Source organism: Trichoderma aggressivum, assembly GCF_033847375.1.
Source record: "Trichoderma aggressivum f. europaeum strain CBS 100526 chromosome Unknown scaffold_016, whole genome shotgun sequence".
Taxonomy (NCBI): Eukaryota; Fungi; Ascomycota; class Sordariomycetes; order Hypocreales; family Hypocreaceae; genus Trichoderma; species Trichoderma aggressivum.
Genome location: NW_026946382.1, coordinates 39,998 through 57,952, shown reverse-complemented (window position 1 = coordinate 57,952; position 17,955 = coordinate 39,998). Strand labels below are relative to the sequence as shown.

Sequence of the window (17,955 nt, the reverse complement as noted above, 5' to 3'; positions counted from 1 at the left end):
CATTTGTGAATAGACCTGAGCACTTATTTAGAACTGCTCTTTTGGCGAATTGATTTGATCAAATGATCGGTAATGCTTCTACAGCACGCGTGTCGAGTCAGTGATTCGACCGAAACGGCATATTTATTTACTTTGATAGTCGAGATACTGGGTTCGCTCGTGAAGAATGATATAGTTTTGGGTACGTTGATCTCGACGGGTCTTACTCCTTCGATGCCATTGAATGGTCAGCATCGACGATATTGACATTATAATCAGCATCACCCAATACCATTGATAACTGGGATGAATCTCATACCACGGATCAACAAGAAACTTTCTTCAATGCTACTATAGGGATTTCTATTGAGTCAACGATAGGCTTACTCGGGTGCTGGCAATTGTGGACTTTGTGCGCGGAGATATTAATTCCGGAATAGTGTCATTGTAATCAACATGCTACAGTTTCTTAAACCATCAAGGCCGAGCTAACAGAAAATAGCAGAACGAATCTGTCAGCAGAGAATGGGATAAAGTTGATGACGGACTAGCAGATGAATAGCTAACAGCCTAGGCAGATATTTATAAGCGGCATTATCAGCTTCATCTATACCTAGTTAACATACCTGATATATCAGGTAAGTAGACTTAGAGAGGTACATGAAAGGGATTAGATTACTTCCAAAGGTTCAGGACCCAGTGAAAGTGTCTTCCCAAGGAGTGGATTTGATCAAACCATAGCCCCATGACGCCAATTCCAGATATGGCGGGTTCGTCTAGTAGTCGAGAGTCCGATAATTCTTCGTTCTTCATTAGGAGGCATGCAATCCGAGCCCGTGCCTCCGTTGCTGCCGATCTTCGGCCTTGTTCGGAGTACCGAACTCCAAACCCGTAGTCGCAAGCCAACAAGTAATGGTTTCAAATGAGGTCCAAAATGAATAAGCATGACCAATACATCCTGACACTTTCACACCGTATATTGTAGCCCAAACAGAGACTAACGAATGTGGTTCAAAATAGAGAAGGCGTGAAGCATAAGGCTGCCATTGACACTGGAGATGAAAAAAAAAGATAAAATTTGCACAGCCTGCGATGAGGACGCTGACAGATGATTATAGGGCATCGCATAATACTGGTAAAGAATCCCCGGAGTTAAGAGGAGAATATCCGCGGTTACGAAGTTGTCAGCTAAGCCCTCACCTAGGTATGGATACGTAATTTTGAACAGAGCCTTGTGTAAAAATAGTTGAAAGGATATATAAGAGCAGGATTTTGAAGGAAATGAATTGATTGTATCATACAGTTATTGATTGGCCTCTTGGCGACTAGACAGCAATTTTCAAATCGGTATAATCAAAATTCTTCATCATGTATACATCAACTTTACGCCCTTTCATATTGGCATATCTCTTGAGGGTAGTTGTTGGCTCATGTCCTCCTTTTAATGGTTCATTTAATGCAACCATTTTGGGCCTTTATCCAGAAAATGCGGATTGGGACCCAGTGCACTGCAAGATATACTTTGGGTATGCTATTCTTGTATCTTCTTGCCCGGTTCTTAGGTCTATATCTGACTAATGGTAGTCTCTACTATAATGCTTCGGTTGCTGTTTACGATCCTTATCGTGACGAATATGAGGAGATCATTATACCTGGAATCACCGGCAATGACGATTACTCCATTACCGGTATAGACTACGATGGAATGGGGTCGATGTACTTTGCAGCCACTTCATATACAGCTTTCGAGGCGACAACCTCTGGAAACCCAGCACTGGCAAATTTCACTGGCCCCAACAGTGTGATTCGATATGATACCAACGACCGTACAATTCGCTGGGTAACGGATCTAGTACCGCTACAGAAACAAGTATTCCAACGAACGGGGAAGCTGATTACCGGGTTCCAAGATATGGCAGAGGATGGTCAAGGGAATACCTACGTAATTGGAACATTTGGCCAGATTATTGTCAAGGTCAACAAAAACGGGACGCCACAAATATGGTACGAGCCAAAAAATATCAACGACACCCTTCTTTCTGGTGGTATTGTTCGATCGGGAGACAAGATTGTCATTAACGATCGGGTTGCTCCGGGTTTATTAACCTTTGACATCAACAAGCCTAAGGGAGTCCCGGTCTATGTGCATCCAGAGGGATTCCCGACTAACTACACTGGCGGAGGGGACGGTTTGATGCTGCCGTCAAAATATGGTGGCAAGGTTATCCTTTGGTCCGACGACTTTTATGGCAACCGCGTGATTGGGAGCAGAAATGACTGGAAAACGGCCGAATATCTCGGTCTGGTTCCTATGGATGAAACCCTAAGTAAAGAAGGTGGCTACACCACAGGCACCTTTGAGGTTGGTCAAACAATCTACTCTTTGACTGAATTCTTCCAGCCAACGAGATCTGTCAAGACAAAGCAGAAATTCCTCATGGTCGATGCGACGGAACAGGTAGATGAGCTTGTGAAGGCTTGGGAGCGCAAGACTTGGTAATGGGTAACGTTTCTGAGGTCACACGCAGGGAAAATAGTACCCCATGCTGATTTTATAACCCGTTTTATCAGCTTAACTATTATGAAGGGCGCTATTAAATACATACGAGCATAGGCGAAGGAAAATTCGGGATCCCGTTTGCTCTCCATAGACAAGCTAGTAAAGCAAATTGCGATGGGTACCTACCAACACCGGCTGTTGTATGTTTTTTGTACATCGAGTTCTTATTTTTAGTAATCAATATGACATGATTTACTTTTTACAAGCAATCAACTAGGCCAGGCCTTGAGACATGACGTTGCTTCTGAGCAATACAATCTTCTGATATTTTGATGTAGAAAAGGTAACCGCATGAATACATCGCGCAACGGGCAATCCATTATACTTCATGCGGTTGTTGGAGTGCTAAATAGTTACGTGTGCCCCCAAAATTAAACTTGATGTCTTTCGATCCCTAGAAAAGCCCGGAGATTTGTAGTTACATTTCGTTAATTTGCGCCGCAGGCTGTCTCGGGAGTGCGCATCTTGCAAACATCCCACGCGTAACCGTGCACCTTGATGGCGTTAGTCACACTCTCAAAATTGAATGATGATTAAATACCCCAGCCGAAATTCATCATACTGTCACCTCTGTGCACCGTCCTAATCTTCTCTTTTTAATCATCGGAAATCTCATAAAGACGGCTTGGCTTCTCACTGGCGTTTGGCTAAACGAACAGCATACGAGCTTCCGCCGGGATGCCTGATATGAACTCGACCGAGCTGATTATGCTACCCTTTGAAAGTTTCATGGGCTCGACTGCTCTGTTCTTCCGTATAGGGCCTGGCATCATCCTGAAAGCTCCCGTTAAGATGGGATTTGATCAGATTGTACGAAAGCGAGACACTGTGGAGCACCACTACATTGTCGAAAAGCAGATCCTAGACAGGCTCGGCACGCATCCGAGAATTGTCAAGTCCGTTTCCCACTGTCCTATGGGGTTTTTAGTTGTATTTACTCTGTGTTCTTAGATTTCTGGGCTCGTACACCGAGTTCCCGACCGGATTGCTCTTTGCAGAGGCTAGCCACGGAAGTCTTCAGAAGTTCTTATATGAGCATGACAACGAAATTACACCCACTCTTCGCCAAAAATGGTTCATTCAGGCTATTGAATCCATCGAGTTCATTCACAGCAAGGGAGTTATGCATAGCGATCTAAGACCCGACAACTTCTTAGTTGACTGCACATCGTCTCAGTCACTTGACTTACGCCTCTGCGACTTTGGCGGATCAACTTGCGAAGACCTCCAGATTTCTGGCGGAACACTTCCCGATTCTGGTTTTCATAACCCGAATGATGCTTGGGAACCAACTTATGCCGCTGATATTTTTAGCCTCGGTTCTGTTTTGTATACCATCATGACGGGTCATTGGCCATTTCGTTCGACTACTGGCCAGTGGACTTCTAGTGAGGAGATGATGGAATATAATGCAAAAGTAGATCGTTGCTTTGCTGATGGTATCTTCCCCGAAGTTGAGGGACTTTTTGGGGGGGATATTATCACGGGGTGTTGGACAAACAAGTTCTCTGACGCTGCAGAAATTATGACACGTATTTCTCAACTTGGAATTAAAGAGTAGTATCGGGCATCGTTGCTTATAGGCAAATGAGAAATGTAGCTCATGTGAATAGTCAACACCACAGAAACTTATGCGTCTCTGCGACCGTATCGCCCACACTTATATGGCTGTCTCCTCGATGCCATATACGATCGCTGACATTGATGCTTTGGTACGCACCTACCTATATATGTCCTGTACTCGCTGTTCATGCTATTGTAGCATCGAACGTTAGCCAATTGCGCTCTAAGTGTCATATATGGCTGTTTATCTTGAGAAAAATCTCAACACTGCCGCTTACAAGATAATTTGACTACATACCTATGTAATTTGACTACCTATCGAACTCTGATTGGTCGGCTACAGTCTTTTTAAAGTGTTCAGAGGTTCTTTCTCACGAGAAAATAGGGGATGCATTATTATTTGTTATTTACGGAGTACAGCGGGTGTAAAGGGGGGTCACAGGGGGGGTGTTGTCATTGCCCGTTAAGGCGTCAGATTGTGAGAGAGCCATCGTGCCCATTTATACAGTCTCCACACCATTCCTACAATGTTTTTAGCAACTGTTGTCCAGTATCTTTACTGGTATACTGCCTTCACTTAGATCCTTGCTTGTCCCATGGATAATCCTATGACCATTCTGTTACGCCGCGCGGGCTACTAGAAGGGTTTAAGGTCGTTGTCCTAACCCTTTCTTAGCTCTGCGCGCGGCACGCCCGATGAAGGCTAGCGAAGAAGAGACATGCTAAATCAGGAAATTCACAGTTGTTCACGATGTAAATGATAGCCATCAGACCGTTACAACTCTGAGCCAAGGAGAAATAAAGTACATTATGACAAATTGGAACTTATTCGTAATGTTTGGGAAGTAGTGCCAACGGGGGTTCTGGGAGGAGAAACAAGTATATAAAGAACCACATCGGCCTCAGTAACTGAACAAATCCAGCAGCAGCTTCTCCAGTACAGTTACTCGATTCCATGTACAATTTTCTTTTACTCAAATATTGCACTTTATATAACCCCGAAGTGGTTTCATCCTCAAACATCATGCCTACTACAATTGCAATCGCTGGTGGTACGGGCAACATTGGTAAGACTATCAGTGACGCCCTCGTCGCTACCGCAAAGTACAAAGTGATCGTGCTTGCTCGTGGGGTAAGTAAACATGTCTCATTGGCCACTTGGTTCTTCCTGCTCTATTGTTACTAAGAATCTCCTTCTGACATGAATGCATTGCAAGGCCCCTAAAGATTTGTCCCCTAACGCCCCTCCTCTGATCAACGTCAACTACGATGATATCGATGCGGTAGCCAATATTCTGGAGGAACACAATGTGCACACCATAATATCGGCCATTAAAGTGATAACTCCCGAATCTGGAGTGTCTGAAGTGAACCTCATAAAGGCAGCTACGAAGTCATCTCCAACAAAGCGTTTCATTCAGAGCGAATGGGGCGTACCTACACCTCAGGAAAAGTAAGCATCCCCAACTACCATCTTTTTCTTTTTCTTTTGTATTGTATACCATTATTTTAATTTTAGCTTAAATAACACTTCGCTAACATGGATTTAATGGATTCGAAGAAGCCTACGCTTGCTACAACATCAAGTGCGTCTCGCCTCGATTGAGCAACTCCGCGAAAGCAATCTTGAATGGACACGATTCTACAATGGCTACTTCCTTGACTATTATGGAATGCCGTACATAGAGACTCATATTTCGGAACAAGTCTCTTTCATCTTTGACATTGCCAACAAGGCGGCAGTCATCCCGGGCACTGGCAACGATCTCGTCTCGTTTACGTATACGCGAGACGTAGCTAGCTTTGTTGTCAAGGCGCTCGATTTGCCGAAATGGGAAAAAGAAATGTTTTGCTACAGTGATAAAGTGACCTTGAATCAGTTTTTAGGGTTGGTGGAAGAAGCTACCGGTAAGCTCCCCAACTCTGGACACCGTTTTGGAACATCTCTTTGTGTGTGATGCTAACAATAAAAATAAAATCAGGGTCCAAATTCAACGTTACCTATGATAGTGTGGAGAAGCTCGACAAGGGTGAAGTTACTGAGCTGCCTTCCAACGCTGCGGAGTACGAACATTTCCCGAAACACATCCTGCAGGCATATTTCTCTAAATTCGGCCAATATATCGTTGCCGGTTTGTTTGATACACCGGCCGAGAAGTCTCTCAACAAGGTATTTCCTGAAGTCAAAACAACCACGGTGGAAGAAGTTTTGGGCGTCTGGAAGGGGAAATAGATGGAAAGAATGGACATTCCACGATCATCCATACTTCATTCGTCGTCCGCGATTGTTGCCTAGCTAAGTGTGAGGGTTACATTTGCTCAGCATTAGTTTCATACGATACTAGGTAGAATATAAGCAATCCACCCTTCTTGCCAAGCATGATCCATATTGGAATTCCCCTACGCCAGTAGAACTGGTGTGCCGAAAACATTCAAGCATGCCTCTACATCCCACATTTCGCTGCTCATGTTTCCTCGATTTTTCCAAACGCTCTCCATGACGCGAAGTGTCTCGCCCAATATCCCAATCAAAGCGGTCTTATCCAACTCGGAGAAGAGATTTCGAAAGGGTTGCTCCTGAGCGCGCTCAGCCATGCAACCAACGACACAGAGCGGCCAGGCGAGTACTCGCAAGTGTGAGGAACCAACCACTGTCTGTAATAAATGAAGCGCATGTGCTACACCAGACCGCACCTCTGGCAACATTGGCTGCCACCCGGAGATAACTACGGCGAGGTATATTTTTGCCGCGTAAGCCCAGATCTTTGTCGACGTTACTGAGAAAACATCAGATATAAGATGCAAATTATGATGATGCAGTCGGCAAGCATCAGCAGAGCGTCACGTACCTGTATCAGTGGTGCGATCATTATCCACATGTGACATACCCTCCTCAAGAATTTGATCAATGTGGCGTGCACGTTCAGCCAATTCTGTCCCAAAAAAGCTGCCCGTTCTCTGGTTCTCCTTTTTCCAGGCATCCAAGGCTGAGATCTCTGCAACGACACGAATGGCCCAATTGTGACAGCCGACAAGTCGAGATAGCCGAATAGTAGTCTCACCCTTAATATATTCTCCATCATCTGCGTTGGTGAGAAACTGTGGATGATACTCCAGTAGCTGTGGTGGCCATCCGAGAGAGGTGCTCGCTATAATGTCAATGAAGAGAAGAATACCGGCGAAGAACCGAAAGCATTCTTGTCTGTTGTCCCAAACATAATGGTCTTTCTTGAGGGCATACAACGGACGCTGAGCAATTTTGCTCAGAATATCGACTAATGGAGATACTGAATTGTTCACACCGTGATTTTGTAATATGTCCCGGAAGAGAGCGACGGTAGGCGATAAATGATTACCCCAGTTGGCCGACCTTCCTACTGCTGTTTCGAAAATGAGAAATTGGACAATACTCTCCATGACTCGCACTTTATCTAACAGATCTGCTTCATCGCCCCGATCGTTCAGCTCTTGTATATCCTGTTGCAACATATCGAAGCACATATCCGCTTGTTGTATGAGTTTGGACCAGACTACTGTCTTGCACATTTCATGCTCGCGTCCTGAATACTTTTCACTTAAAGCAACGCTGAAAAAATAAGCGCTTACACCGATTACTGAATGAAAAGCGACTCGGCTCTGTGCAACAAATTGGAAGATCCAACCGCGCCCGGGATCAAGCAGACTGGTTCGGTAGAATGGGAATAAAAACGGGAACACATGATCCAAGTATCTCATGAGATGGTTCATCTCATCTTCTCCCCAAGACGAGAGCGTCTCTAAGCCAGGCCTGGACTCCAACTGGGGACTACTTGCGAAGTTGAATCCTGGTAGAGTCTCGGGAACTTTGTGTGTACTCGGGTCGACTCTAATCGAGTCTTGGCTATCGTATCCTAATTTGACTGCCGCATTTGGCCACGTCGCATCAATATGGGATCTCGGTTCATTTGAAGAGAGGTCATGTCTCGGGATGAGATTGACGAATTCGGAATCTTCCCTTCCTTGGGCGGTCGCCGCAAAGTTCATGGATACTGCAGAAGCGTGATGTCTCTCTCGACGATAGCCGGCTTGTTGTTTGATCTGAGATTTGATTTTGGTAGCCATAGCCTCTTGCTTCTCAGCTCCATCAAGCCAATCGGGTTTCAGCCCGCCATAATGGCAAGTAATTTGTAGTCCAGTGCAATTGGCGCATTCAGGTCGTGCTTCATCGCATTTTTTTCGGCGAAGTCGACATGTCCAACACCCATCGCATTTCTTGTCCGAGCGGACCATGATGGAAATTCTGTGAGGAGTGAATTCACCGCAAGTTGATGAATATTAGATCTGCAAAGGTTAGTCACAGCGAGATTAAGAGCTAAGACAGCGACTTGTATCCATACCAGAGAAATAGCATTGGCCAGAGTTTGTTATCAAGTACGCTTACTTGCGAGTTTATGAGGTACCAATGAGACCATAGGAGGATTTCGTATGCCATAGTCACATCCATTACTAATTCGTCTAGTGGTTTAATTGCGCTTCTGCGATGCCCCGATATTCATCTACAGGCTTATCCCGCAGTTACCGGCGCGCCATGTGGTTGTGCAATTGACGTTTTGCCCAACAAGCGCGACCCCCAGTCGATCAACTAGACATCTCTCTCATAACTCCATGTTAGATACACCATTAGTCTATACTTGCTTCTTTCCAAGAAATCTGGAAATCTAGAGCACAGCTAATATTAGCTGAGTCTGCTCTGGTTTCACTAGTAAAACATCGGTCCCTCATACGGCTAGCTTCTAAAACGAGGATCATGTGAATAACATGATGACTCGATACTTTCTGCTTTATATGTTTTGTGATATTACGGCTCGGCTTTTTGAGAGAAAGGGGAAATACTCGTATAGGAGAGAAACACGTAGGTAAACTATTTTGGCCACAACCCCGAAATGTATGGAGCAGTCATTTACTAGCCAGAGCTCGTATAGTGAGAGTGTGACAACATGTAGGATTGGGATTGGTAAAACAGTTACCCCATCAAATCCTCTTGAGCAACGATCGGTGAGTCACACAAATCACTTGAAATTGTCGCCGGATAAACACGGGTGAGCCGATTGTGTTTTTGGTCTACTCCCCAACCGTTGTAAGAAGAGAGAAAGAAGATGAATATTTAAATATAACGTCAATACAGCTCCTGTTCTTGATGGATTTGTACTTCACATGAGTTTGCTATGATGGCTCCTCAAAAGATTCAAGTTCGGTCGACAGACGATGAAAGTGGGAAATGTCCATACTTCAGCTTGCAATAACCCCTCCACTAATATGCAATAGCGCTACTTTTGGAATGCTCATGGCGTCTCCTGAACAAGCCAATCAACAAAAGCCTCTGGCAGTCGCTGGACATTGTTTTCGAGCACATTAACTCGTCGACTGCGGCCGACCATTTTAACAATCTTGAGAGCGCTTATGATATCCATCTCAACAATGAAAATTCGAGCCAGAGAATCTCTCCCGAATCTTTTGGCTCGGCCACGGCGTTTCAGTTCTTCCTCCAATGTCTTCGCGCCACGGCCGCATCCTCTGGAGGGCCTCGACGTGTGGTGAAGCTCATCGTTCCTCTGCAAAAGGGACATATCGTGCGGTCGGACATAATTCCTCTGCGTCTAAGAGACTCTCAATTTGTGGAAACAGGAGTGTCTTTCGCGGAGCCTCTTGAGAGCTACAGCGGCTCGGCGATTACGCCCTCAGACAGCAGCAACTTTGTGGCACTCTTCTCGGCTGCCACAGCTGGCTTGATCTTGCACCATGATTCTGAGAAGGAATCCGATGATGAACTTGAAGCACTGTCTCTCGCTGTGGAAGACGAGCTTGAGAATAGGCTCTCATTCCCCTGGATATCGCCCGAGAACATTCGACGTCGAACGTTGGTGTTAGTAGAAGGGACTCGCGCGCACCCCGATAATAGTGGTACAGCGGCGACCATTTATCTCGCAGCCAGAGCTCTTGGCATTAATATGGTGGCCTTGGACAACTCAGGACACTGGTTAGAAGGGCCGGAATATGCGCACTGGCGTGAAGCATTTATTCCCACTAAGCTAACAGACCCCCCAGAAGAGGGCTTCGCCGATCGAATCGTCAAGTCTGTGAAAACTTATGGCAAGCCAGTGGACGGTATCGTAACTTTCTGCGACTCTTATGTGACTCAGGTAGCTCAGGCCGCGCAGCAGCTAGGCCTTCGGACTGCTTCGCCGGATGCACTGCGCACTGCTACGAACAAGTATTTGACAAGCGTGTTTGCAGGGCATCAAGCGTATCAAGCTTCTAGTCCAGAAGAGGCCCTCGAGATTGTTAGCAAAAACAACCTTCCCTACCCTCTTATCATCAAGCCATGCAATGGGTGGAGCTCAGAGGGAGTATTCCGCGTTGATTCCCTCGATACTCTCACGGCGGCCGTCAAATCCATCGACACATCTCGTCATGGGTCCGAGTTTGTCATAGAGAAATACTGCTCAGGGCCGGAAGTTGATACAAACTTCGTCTTGTTGGATGGCGAGATCCTCTTCTTCGAGGCGTGCGACGATTTCCCCAAAACCGCCGACTCCAACGGTCCCAGCGTCGGGTCGCTCAACAACTTCCATGAGCTGAACAGCGTATACCCATCGGCACTACCCGCTCGCGAAATTGATGTGCTTCGCGACAGCTTCCTGGATACGTTACTCAAGCTCGGCCTGCAGAACGGCATTATGCATCTGGAAGGCCGCGTGGAATCTTCGTCGGTTGACTACAAAACGCAGGATGGAGTTCTCGACTTGCACCCTCGCGACGCTGCTTCCGTTGCTCTAGAGCCCACTGCTTGGCTCATTGAGATAAATCCGCGTCCGCTCGGTATGACGGGCTCGCATGTCATTGAATCAACGTACGGAATCGACTATTGGGGCTTAGCTATGCTCATCGCCGTTGCGGACAAGTCTCGCGCTCGCTCTCTTTCTCAGCCATTCAAACATGGAGCCCAGTACACATGTGTCATGGTTTTTATTCCGACGGACTTTCCATCCTCTTGCCAAGGCATCTTTGATTCTGATGATATCTGTGCTGAGCTGAAAGTCCGCAGGCCTGACCTTGCGAAACACATCAGTCGATGTGGTTGCTTCGTCAAACGTGGGCAGAAGGTGGCGCATCCGAGTTCTGGAGTCAACAGCTTTTTGGCTTATTTTAATGTTTTCTCGAGAAAGGGGAGGAGAGAGGCGTTGGAATTGGCGGACAAGGTGCGGGAGGAGGTTCGCTTTTCATTTATTTGAACTCAAGTATAGGACAGTTCTCTACATACTTGTTGCTTATATCTAATATAGCTTGATAATTGTCAGTCGCTCTCAAGACCCTAATCTTAAACTCTTTAGTTATTCAAGATGTAGCAGGCCAAAAATACGAGTAAGATTTCTTAGCCACATACTCTCACTCACTTTGACAACGTTTCAAGTACCGCTAAGAAACAGAAGAGAGAGAGAGCATATATACCGTTATCATTGAATAAGCAGGTCTGCTGGCACTGACTTCACATGCTAGGCTTGTGGGCATTTAGGCCAATAAAAGGAAATAGACAATGTTACTGCGCACAAGAAGAAGAAAAAGAAGACCAACGCATATATCGCCTATTCTTGAATCTCTCATCAAATGTCGATATCATCCAAATCCAGAATTTCTTCTTCCCTTTCTGGTGAAGCATCTCCTGCGTCTTCATCTCCATTATTACCCGTAACTTGCTCATCAAGCCCTGGTCCATCTCCATCCCCTCCCTTCCCGCTGGCCATATCTCGATATGCATGAAACTCAGTTATCTGCTCGAACTGGTGTTCCTTATCATCCCCTTGTGTCGATTTTGTGTGTAATGTATTTACGTGAGGTAGGCACTTTGTACAGACGCCGTAGTCATCACAAGTATTACACTTGAACGCCATGCCGAAAACAGGCTGAGTTGGTTAGCTTCAGATTGTCGCATTGTAGGTGGTTGTGTTGAAAAGTGGAGGAAATTATATGTAGGTAGTTTAAATAACGTCGAGATGATAATTAGAAGACGGCCGGCAATCGAGAAGAAAAAAAGGACAAACTCACAATAAAGCATATGTCACAAATATACCTCTCCTGCAATGCGTATAGCCTTACTGGCCCTTCAGCAATAGTCCCATTCTGCATCTCGTCTTCGGCCCGATCATCTACACCATACTGAATCATTCTGATGATATTATCACCCGCGTCGCACCGCCGAGCCAGATCAAGCGGCGTGAGCTTCTCAATGTGTGTTCCATTCCCCAGCGTACACAACACGTCTCGTTGTGCTCCATTCAGGAGCAGTGTCCTTACAACGCCTGCAAAGTCTGGCTTCTCCGAGCACATAGCGTTCGCCCAGCCGCGATCATTGGGACGCGCCGCCCAGCAAAGTGGTGTCCAACCGTCGCTGTCAGTTTGATTAACGTAGCGCTCTAGTCTCTTTTCATCTTTGAGTCGTGAGATGATGAATTGGACAGTCCTGAGATTCCCAAATTGAGCTGCCCAATGAAGGCAGTTCTTCTGCTCTTTATCCGAGACCATCAAGTCACCGCGATAGGAAAGAACAAGTGCTTGGAAATTGTCCAAACCGTTAGTGGCGGCGAAATGAAGGGGTAACCTCCCCGAGACCGGATCTACTGTGTGAACTTCGGCGCCTTCTTCAATCAAAAATTTGAGTGTAGCAGGGCTGGCGGAACGGCATGCGGCTGAAAGAGCTGTATAAAAAACGCTGCCGGTAACTCTTTGTTTAATATTTGCCTTGTTGGAGGGATTGAGGGCGAACATGCGAGCAATGGCGTCTATTTTCGGGATCTCTTCGTTCCTTGTGCTTCGACCATGTGTACCAAGAACCGACATCAAGGGTGTCGAATAAAGAATGTTCGGTATGGCGATGTTCAAATCGGCACCAACGTCAAGCAAGGCCCGCACGCCTTCGACGTTGGTGCATCGCGCGGCAATACAAAGTGGACTACCCCATGTCGAGGAAATGTTGTCTATATCGATATCCGGCTGAGATAGAAGAAGCCTCAGGTGATCAAGGGACTTGGTTTTTTTAGCAGCTCTATGCAATGGAGTCTCACCTTTGGTGTCCCGCACATTTATATCGGCACCTGCCCTGATGAGTGCATTTAAGTATTGAACATCGCTTCGGTCAACGGCACTATGCATTGCAGTAATCCCGGAGCTGTTAAGAGCATCAATTTTGATACCTTTGCGGAACTCAAGTAGAGTTTTAAGAAATTCAAGATCCTGACCAAGTGCTAGGTGTAAAAGTGTCTCGCCGTAGAGTGTGCCATCCAATTGTGCCCCATTCTCAGCCAGAAGCCGTGTGAGGGAAATATTGGGGGAGTAGGACCTATAGCAAAAGCAGTTAATACATGTATTTCGCATGGTTATTGAAAAGGAAGGCATGGGTAGTCTTCTTCATATCACAGACAACCCAAACGCCCCGTACGGGTGAAGGTATCAAGTTTCCGCTTACACTGCATCAAATATGGGCGCCCAACCGTCACTATCCTTGTGATTGATGTCTGCGCCTTTCTCTATGAGTATCTTGGCAACTTCCACTCTACCGTATGTTGAGGCTCTATTAATGGCTGCGTTGCCGTAGTTGTTGGTGAGGTTGACATCTGCGCCGGATTCCAAAAGGAGTCGTACAATCTTGGGATGAGAAAGAGCATTGAAAAGGAGAGGCGGTTCACCAGAAGCGTGGGCTGCGTCGATTTGTGCTCTTCCCTTGAGTAGAGCAGCGACGACGTCCACGTAACCCCCTTCAATGGAGTAATACAAGGCAGATTTCTCCTTGTCATCCAAAATGTCAATATCGGCACCACTTTTCAGCAGCCATTGGACCAGATCCAGCTTGCCATACCGCGATGCTGTTATGAGAGCTGTCTGCCCGCTGTCATCTGTTGCATTAAGATTAATGGGCCGGATCCCAGCGAGTAGAGCGTTACAGATAGAGAGAAGACGTGAGGTTTCATGGTCAGAGTATGCCATCTGGACCAATAGCGGGGGTTTGAAGTCGGGGTGATTAGGATCGGCGTTATATCTGAGCATAACCCGGACGCACTCCATGTCGGGGTCATTGACTACAGGATACCAGAGCCCGGGATTCATTCCGGAGACACCTGTGGCGTTAACATCGGCACCTCTGGCCAAAAGCGTCTCTATAGTTTTTGGATAGCCCATAAGACACGCAGTGGTCAAGGGCGTCGAGGGGTCAATATCATTCTGTACTTCGTTAACATCTGCGCCCGCATCAACGAGTGCGCTTATAGAATACCAGCAACCCCATTCAGAGGCAGCCCACAGAGCGGTACATGGCTTTTTGTCTCTTATATATGAAGAGTCATGATTGAGATACTTTTGAATCACATCAACATGGCCCCGGTATGCCGCAACTTGGAAGCATCCATACTTGGTTGATAGTGGTGCTTCTGAGGTTGCACCTCGAGCAAGTAGAGTCTCAACAATGGCAGGATGGTTCAGAAAAGATGCCATATAGAGAATTGAAGGATAATACCCTATCATTGGCTCGACACTTGACGTAATGTTGACACCTACGCCATTGTTAAGAAGTGCTTTTGTAAGGTCTACCATGTTCAACCATACGGCTGCCCATATTGCAAAGCGGGGCCAGCTTTGTTCAACATTATTCCACTCAGAGTGAGAAAGCACACCCTGTACTATGTCTAATGCCACAGTCTGGTCATTCGCTTGAAGGGCTGAGAGCAGAAGCTCCATACATGCGGAGACCGAGAGCGCTCTTGGTCGAAAGAGATTCAGCACCTCGCTACCCCTGCCGCCGATGATGGCTGAGCACATACATTGTACCCGCATTTTTTCGGTTTCAGTGTTCAACTTTTCACAGCTAAGAAAGCCAAAGCCGACACAAACTGATAACGCTGATTCAGGGGGTATTGATGTCCGGGATAGGGGGTTGCTCATCGCCCAATAAAGCTTCGCCCAAAGTGTCGAGATAGTTGCGGTTGATTTATGGAAGAAGAACGATAGAGCTTGTGCACGATAGTCAGATGAGCATTTGGAGAGATGATAAGGCAGCGCCTGTACTGCGTAGAGAAAGAGTCCTTGATCTTTTGGGAGAACCGATGTGACTACTTTGAATCGCTGTTGTTGTTCTTGGATTGTGAGTTCGTGCTGGAGAACGATCTTACTGAGCGTCACAACCGAATTATCTGACTTTAGATAGGCAAAACAGAACTCGGCCAATTTTTGATGCGCCTCATCAGCAACTTCATTCCATATGTAGGATTCGTCGTCTGTGTTGTCAATGAAAAGGCTCATAATGTCAGCACGGATGGCTACTTGGCCGTCTCTCAAGTCAATGAGCATACGAAGCCAGTGTCTCAGTTGTCTTCCAGCCTCCATCGAAGTCTGGGTTGAAACATGCTGCACTGAAGGCTCTGGCCCGGCGTCATTGGAATTGTTATAGTACTCTACAGCTGTGACAAGCTCTTTAAAGCTTAGGGGACGATAGCTCCACAGTAGCCAGCTCAAAGCCCAACGAAGTTGGTCAGACTGTTTGTCTGCTTTGAGAATCTTGTCCAGGGCTTGTTTGGGTGTATCATATGGAGAGATCAGTGATAGGAGGCGTATGAACTCATACAGAGTGCGACCAGATGGGTTATGTGGCCAGCCTGTATGATCAAAAAGAAACATCATTATAGTATCCAGGGTAGTTGACCCCATGGTGGAAAGTCTGTGCAAGTGCTCCTGTATTTCTCGTCTCCTATCATCGTTGGGGCAGAATCGAATAGAATCAGCTGCCAGGCTTTGGGTCTCGGATGAATTGTCGGGGATATAAGCGTTGATGTCAAGTCTGGGCCACCGTTCAAGCTCAACCGCCAAAGCATTTGGCTCCCGTGACGTTATCAACAACTTAAGCGGACATTCCATCTTATTCGCTAGGGTCGAATAGCATTCTAAGAATTTCCTTCGACTATCCCTGTCGCATTCGTCAAAATCATACAAAATGATAGTGACTTTGTAATTGAAGAAAGAAGCCCAAAATGCTTTGAATAATGAGATACTTGACTTATCAGTCCATCCGCAGCCTAAAAGATGTAGAAAAGTCAGCATTCCGAGGGCTGTAGCTTGGGTGTTAACGTGTGCAGAGGCTAGGAAATAGACACTGACCCATGAGATACAAATTTTGGAGAAAATGGAATTCTTCATTGATGGTAAGTGTTTGATTGTCAGAAATTATTTGGACTAGAATGGAGTTCATCATGTCAGGGATAGAACGCCGTTGGGGGTCTCGCGAGTCAAAGCAGAAGTACAAATAGGATGAGAAGCTATAGTCTTCTCCCTTTCGAAGTTTGGCTATGCCGTTGCGCATGACTTGATCAGCTACGCTGTGTATAAGACGTCGAGAATGTCCTTGGAGGTACAAGATCTGTGAATCTCGAGAGCTGTCCCAGTTTACGTGTTCTTGTGCGTCCAGAGCTGGTTGAAGTGTAGCAACTTCTCTAGGGTCAAGTTGCGATATTCGTGGAGGGGCTGTGAGGGTCAGAAGAGTTTGCTCGATGGGTAGCCAATGAGGGTGAGAAGCCACATCTAAAAAAAAAAGAAACAATTTTTTGTCAGCGTGTGAGAACCCTATGAAAGGCTAGAACACATACTCTGCATTTTATGAGCAACCGTGCTGCTTAAACCCGGAAATCGTGATGCCAAATCGTTCTTGCTCTGTTCCTGGATTGCAGTTTCTGAAAGCAGTCCCATTGTTGCAGTAAAAGCATCCATACTCTTGATATATGTTAATACCATCCATAACTCTCCAAAAGAAATTAAGAAGAAGAAATTTTCTCACAGAATGTATCATTCCTCCCTCGTCTTCCCCCGCACAGAGATGTATGATGCAGGCGCGTAGGGCAATCTTGGAACCAATAAAGGCCTCGCTAGTCTGAATTGTTATATCTGCAAGATTCTCTACGGTGGCTAGTTCTACTGCGAGGAGACGATGTGAGGTGTCATCTAATACTCCTGACAGAAACTTCCAGAGTGTCGATGTCATTCTCGGTATATCCTTGCTCCGCTGCGGACAACCGGAGAAGATCTGAAGATACTTTATTAAGGTATTCAAGAGATAAACGGCAAATTCAAAGCAAATTCAAAGAACCTACCACTGTCGACGTGTTCCAAAAGATGCTGGAATATTTATTCCGGAATCCCGCAGCAATGGAGAGGGCCTGTTTGACTACGAGAGCACCTAGATCATAAGCCACGAAGACGATGGCTTTCCTTGTATCCTGTGTTGGAAGTTAATAAAGCGCTACCGTACTAGTTTATTACAACTAACCTGGGTGCCCAGTTGTGTTGCAGCTAATACATCACGAAGAAGACGCAGTGCTTCTTGTTGAACGAACTCTTCAATGAGGTCTCCCGCTAGGAAGTTAGAGAGATCACTCTGGAACACAAGCTCCTTCCTCTCTATTTCATCCATCAAAGGAAAGAACTCTGAGAGTTTGTGTCTATCATCTATTGGACGCAGGACGGTAAAATGCACTACACTGATCACAATATCTCATGTCAGAGTTTAATCGATATAATATATTGATAGTAACCAATGGGCAAGAAAATGCTCGGATACTCACTAAGTGACTGGCGTATTGATGTTTTGATTCCCATCCGAGGGTGGCTCTATAGCTTTGTTTATAAGTCTTTCATCCAAGTTTGTGTCGCTATCGCTGCTCGCTGAAACATCATGTTCAACTTCGCCCAATTCCATTGTATTAATAGTGACAGATGAGTACGAGGAGAAGGCCAAGCAAGCTTTTGAGTTAAACGTATCAATTCAGAAATACAATAATAAG

At 46.0% G+C, this 17,955-nt stretch overlaps 6 protein-coding genes across 6 annotated transcripts; 4 read left to right on the top strand and 2 right to left on the bottom strand.

Moving 5' to 3' along the window:
- Nucleotides 1-1,465: 1,465 nt before the first annotated feature.
- On the top strand, nt 1,466-2,479 carry Triagg1_4854 (uncharacterized protein; the record flags this gene model as incomplete). The annotated part of the gene is made up of 1 exon (XM_062899303.1): nt 1,466-2,479. One exon carries the CDS (start codon nt 1,466-1,468, stop codon nt 2,477-2,479), a length of 1,014 nt encoding a protein of 337 aa, XP_062756035.1.
- Nucleotides 2,480-3,217: 738 nt separating this feature from the next.
- On the top strand, nt 3,218-4,100 carry Triagg1_4853 (uncharacterized protein; the record flags this gene model as incomplete). The annotated part of the gene is made up of 2 exons (XM_062899302.1): nt 3,218-3,435; nt 3,491-4,100. The coding sequence occupies 2 exons, from the start codon at nt 3,218-3,220 to the stop codon at nt 4,098-4,100; spliced, it is 828 nt and encodes a 275-aa protein (XP_062756034.1).
- A 1,026-nt stretch (nt 4,101-5,126) lies between these two features.
- Nucleotides 5,127-6,335, top strand: Triagg1_4852 (uncharacterized protein; the record flags this gene model as incomplete). Its single annotated transcript, XM_062899301.1, has 4 exons — nt 5,127-5,234; nt 5,320-5,555; nt 5,664-6,010; nt 6,085-6,335. The coding sequence occupies 4 exons, from the start codon at nt 5,127-5,129 to the stop codon at nt 6,333-6,335; spliced, it is 942 nt and encodes a 313-aa protein (XP_062756033.1).
- A 167-nt stretch (nt 6,336-6,502) lies between these two features.
- Triagg1_4851 (transcriptional regulator family: Fungal Specific TF) lies at nt 6,503-8,371 on the bottom strand (the record flags this gene model as incomplete). The annotated part of the gene is made up of 2 exons (XM_062899300.1): nt 6,503-6,879; nt 6,952-8,371. The coding sequence occupies 2 exons, from the start codon at nt 8,369-8,371 to the stop codon at nt 6,503-6,505; spliced, it is 1,797 nt and encodes a 598-aa protein (XP_062756032.1).
- Nucleotides 8,372-9,309: 938 nt separating this feature from the next.
- Nucleotides 9,310-11,373, top strand: Triagg1_4850 (uncharacterized protein; the record flags this gene model as incomplete). The annotated part of the gene is made up of 2 exons (XM_062899299.1): nt 9,310-9,352; nt 9,407-11,373. 2 exons carry the CDS (start codon nt 9,310-9,312, stop codon nt 11,371-11,373), a joined length of 2,010 nt encoding a protein of 669 aa, XP_062756031.1.
- A 369-nt stretch (nt 11,374-11,742) lies between these two features.
- Nucleotides 11,743-17,870, bottom strand: Triagg1_4849 (uncharacterized protein; the record flags this gene model as incomplete). Its single annotated transcript, XM_062899298.1, has 9 exons — nt 11,743-12,042; nt 12,236-13,475; nt 13,602-16,197; nt 16,280-16,642; nt 16,765-16,888; nt 16,953-17,198; nt 17,266-17,391; nt 17,442-17,652; nt 17,737-17,870. The coding sequence occupies 9 exons, from the start codon at nt 17,868-17,870 to the stop codon at nt 11,743-11,745; spliced, it is 5,340 nt and encodes a 1,779-aa protein (XP_062756030.1).
- Nucleotides 17,871-17,955: the final 85 nt, after the last annotated feature.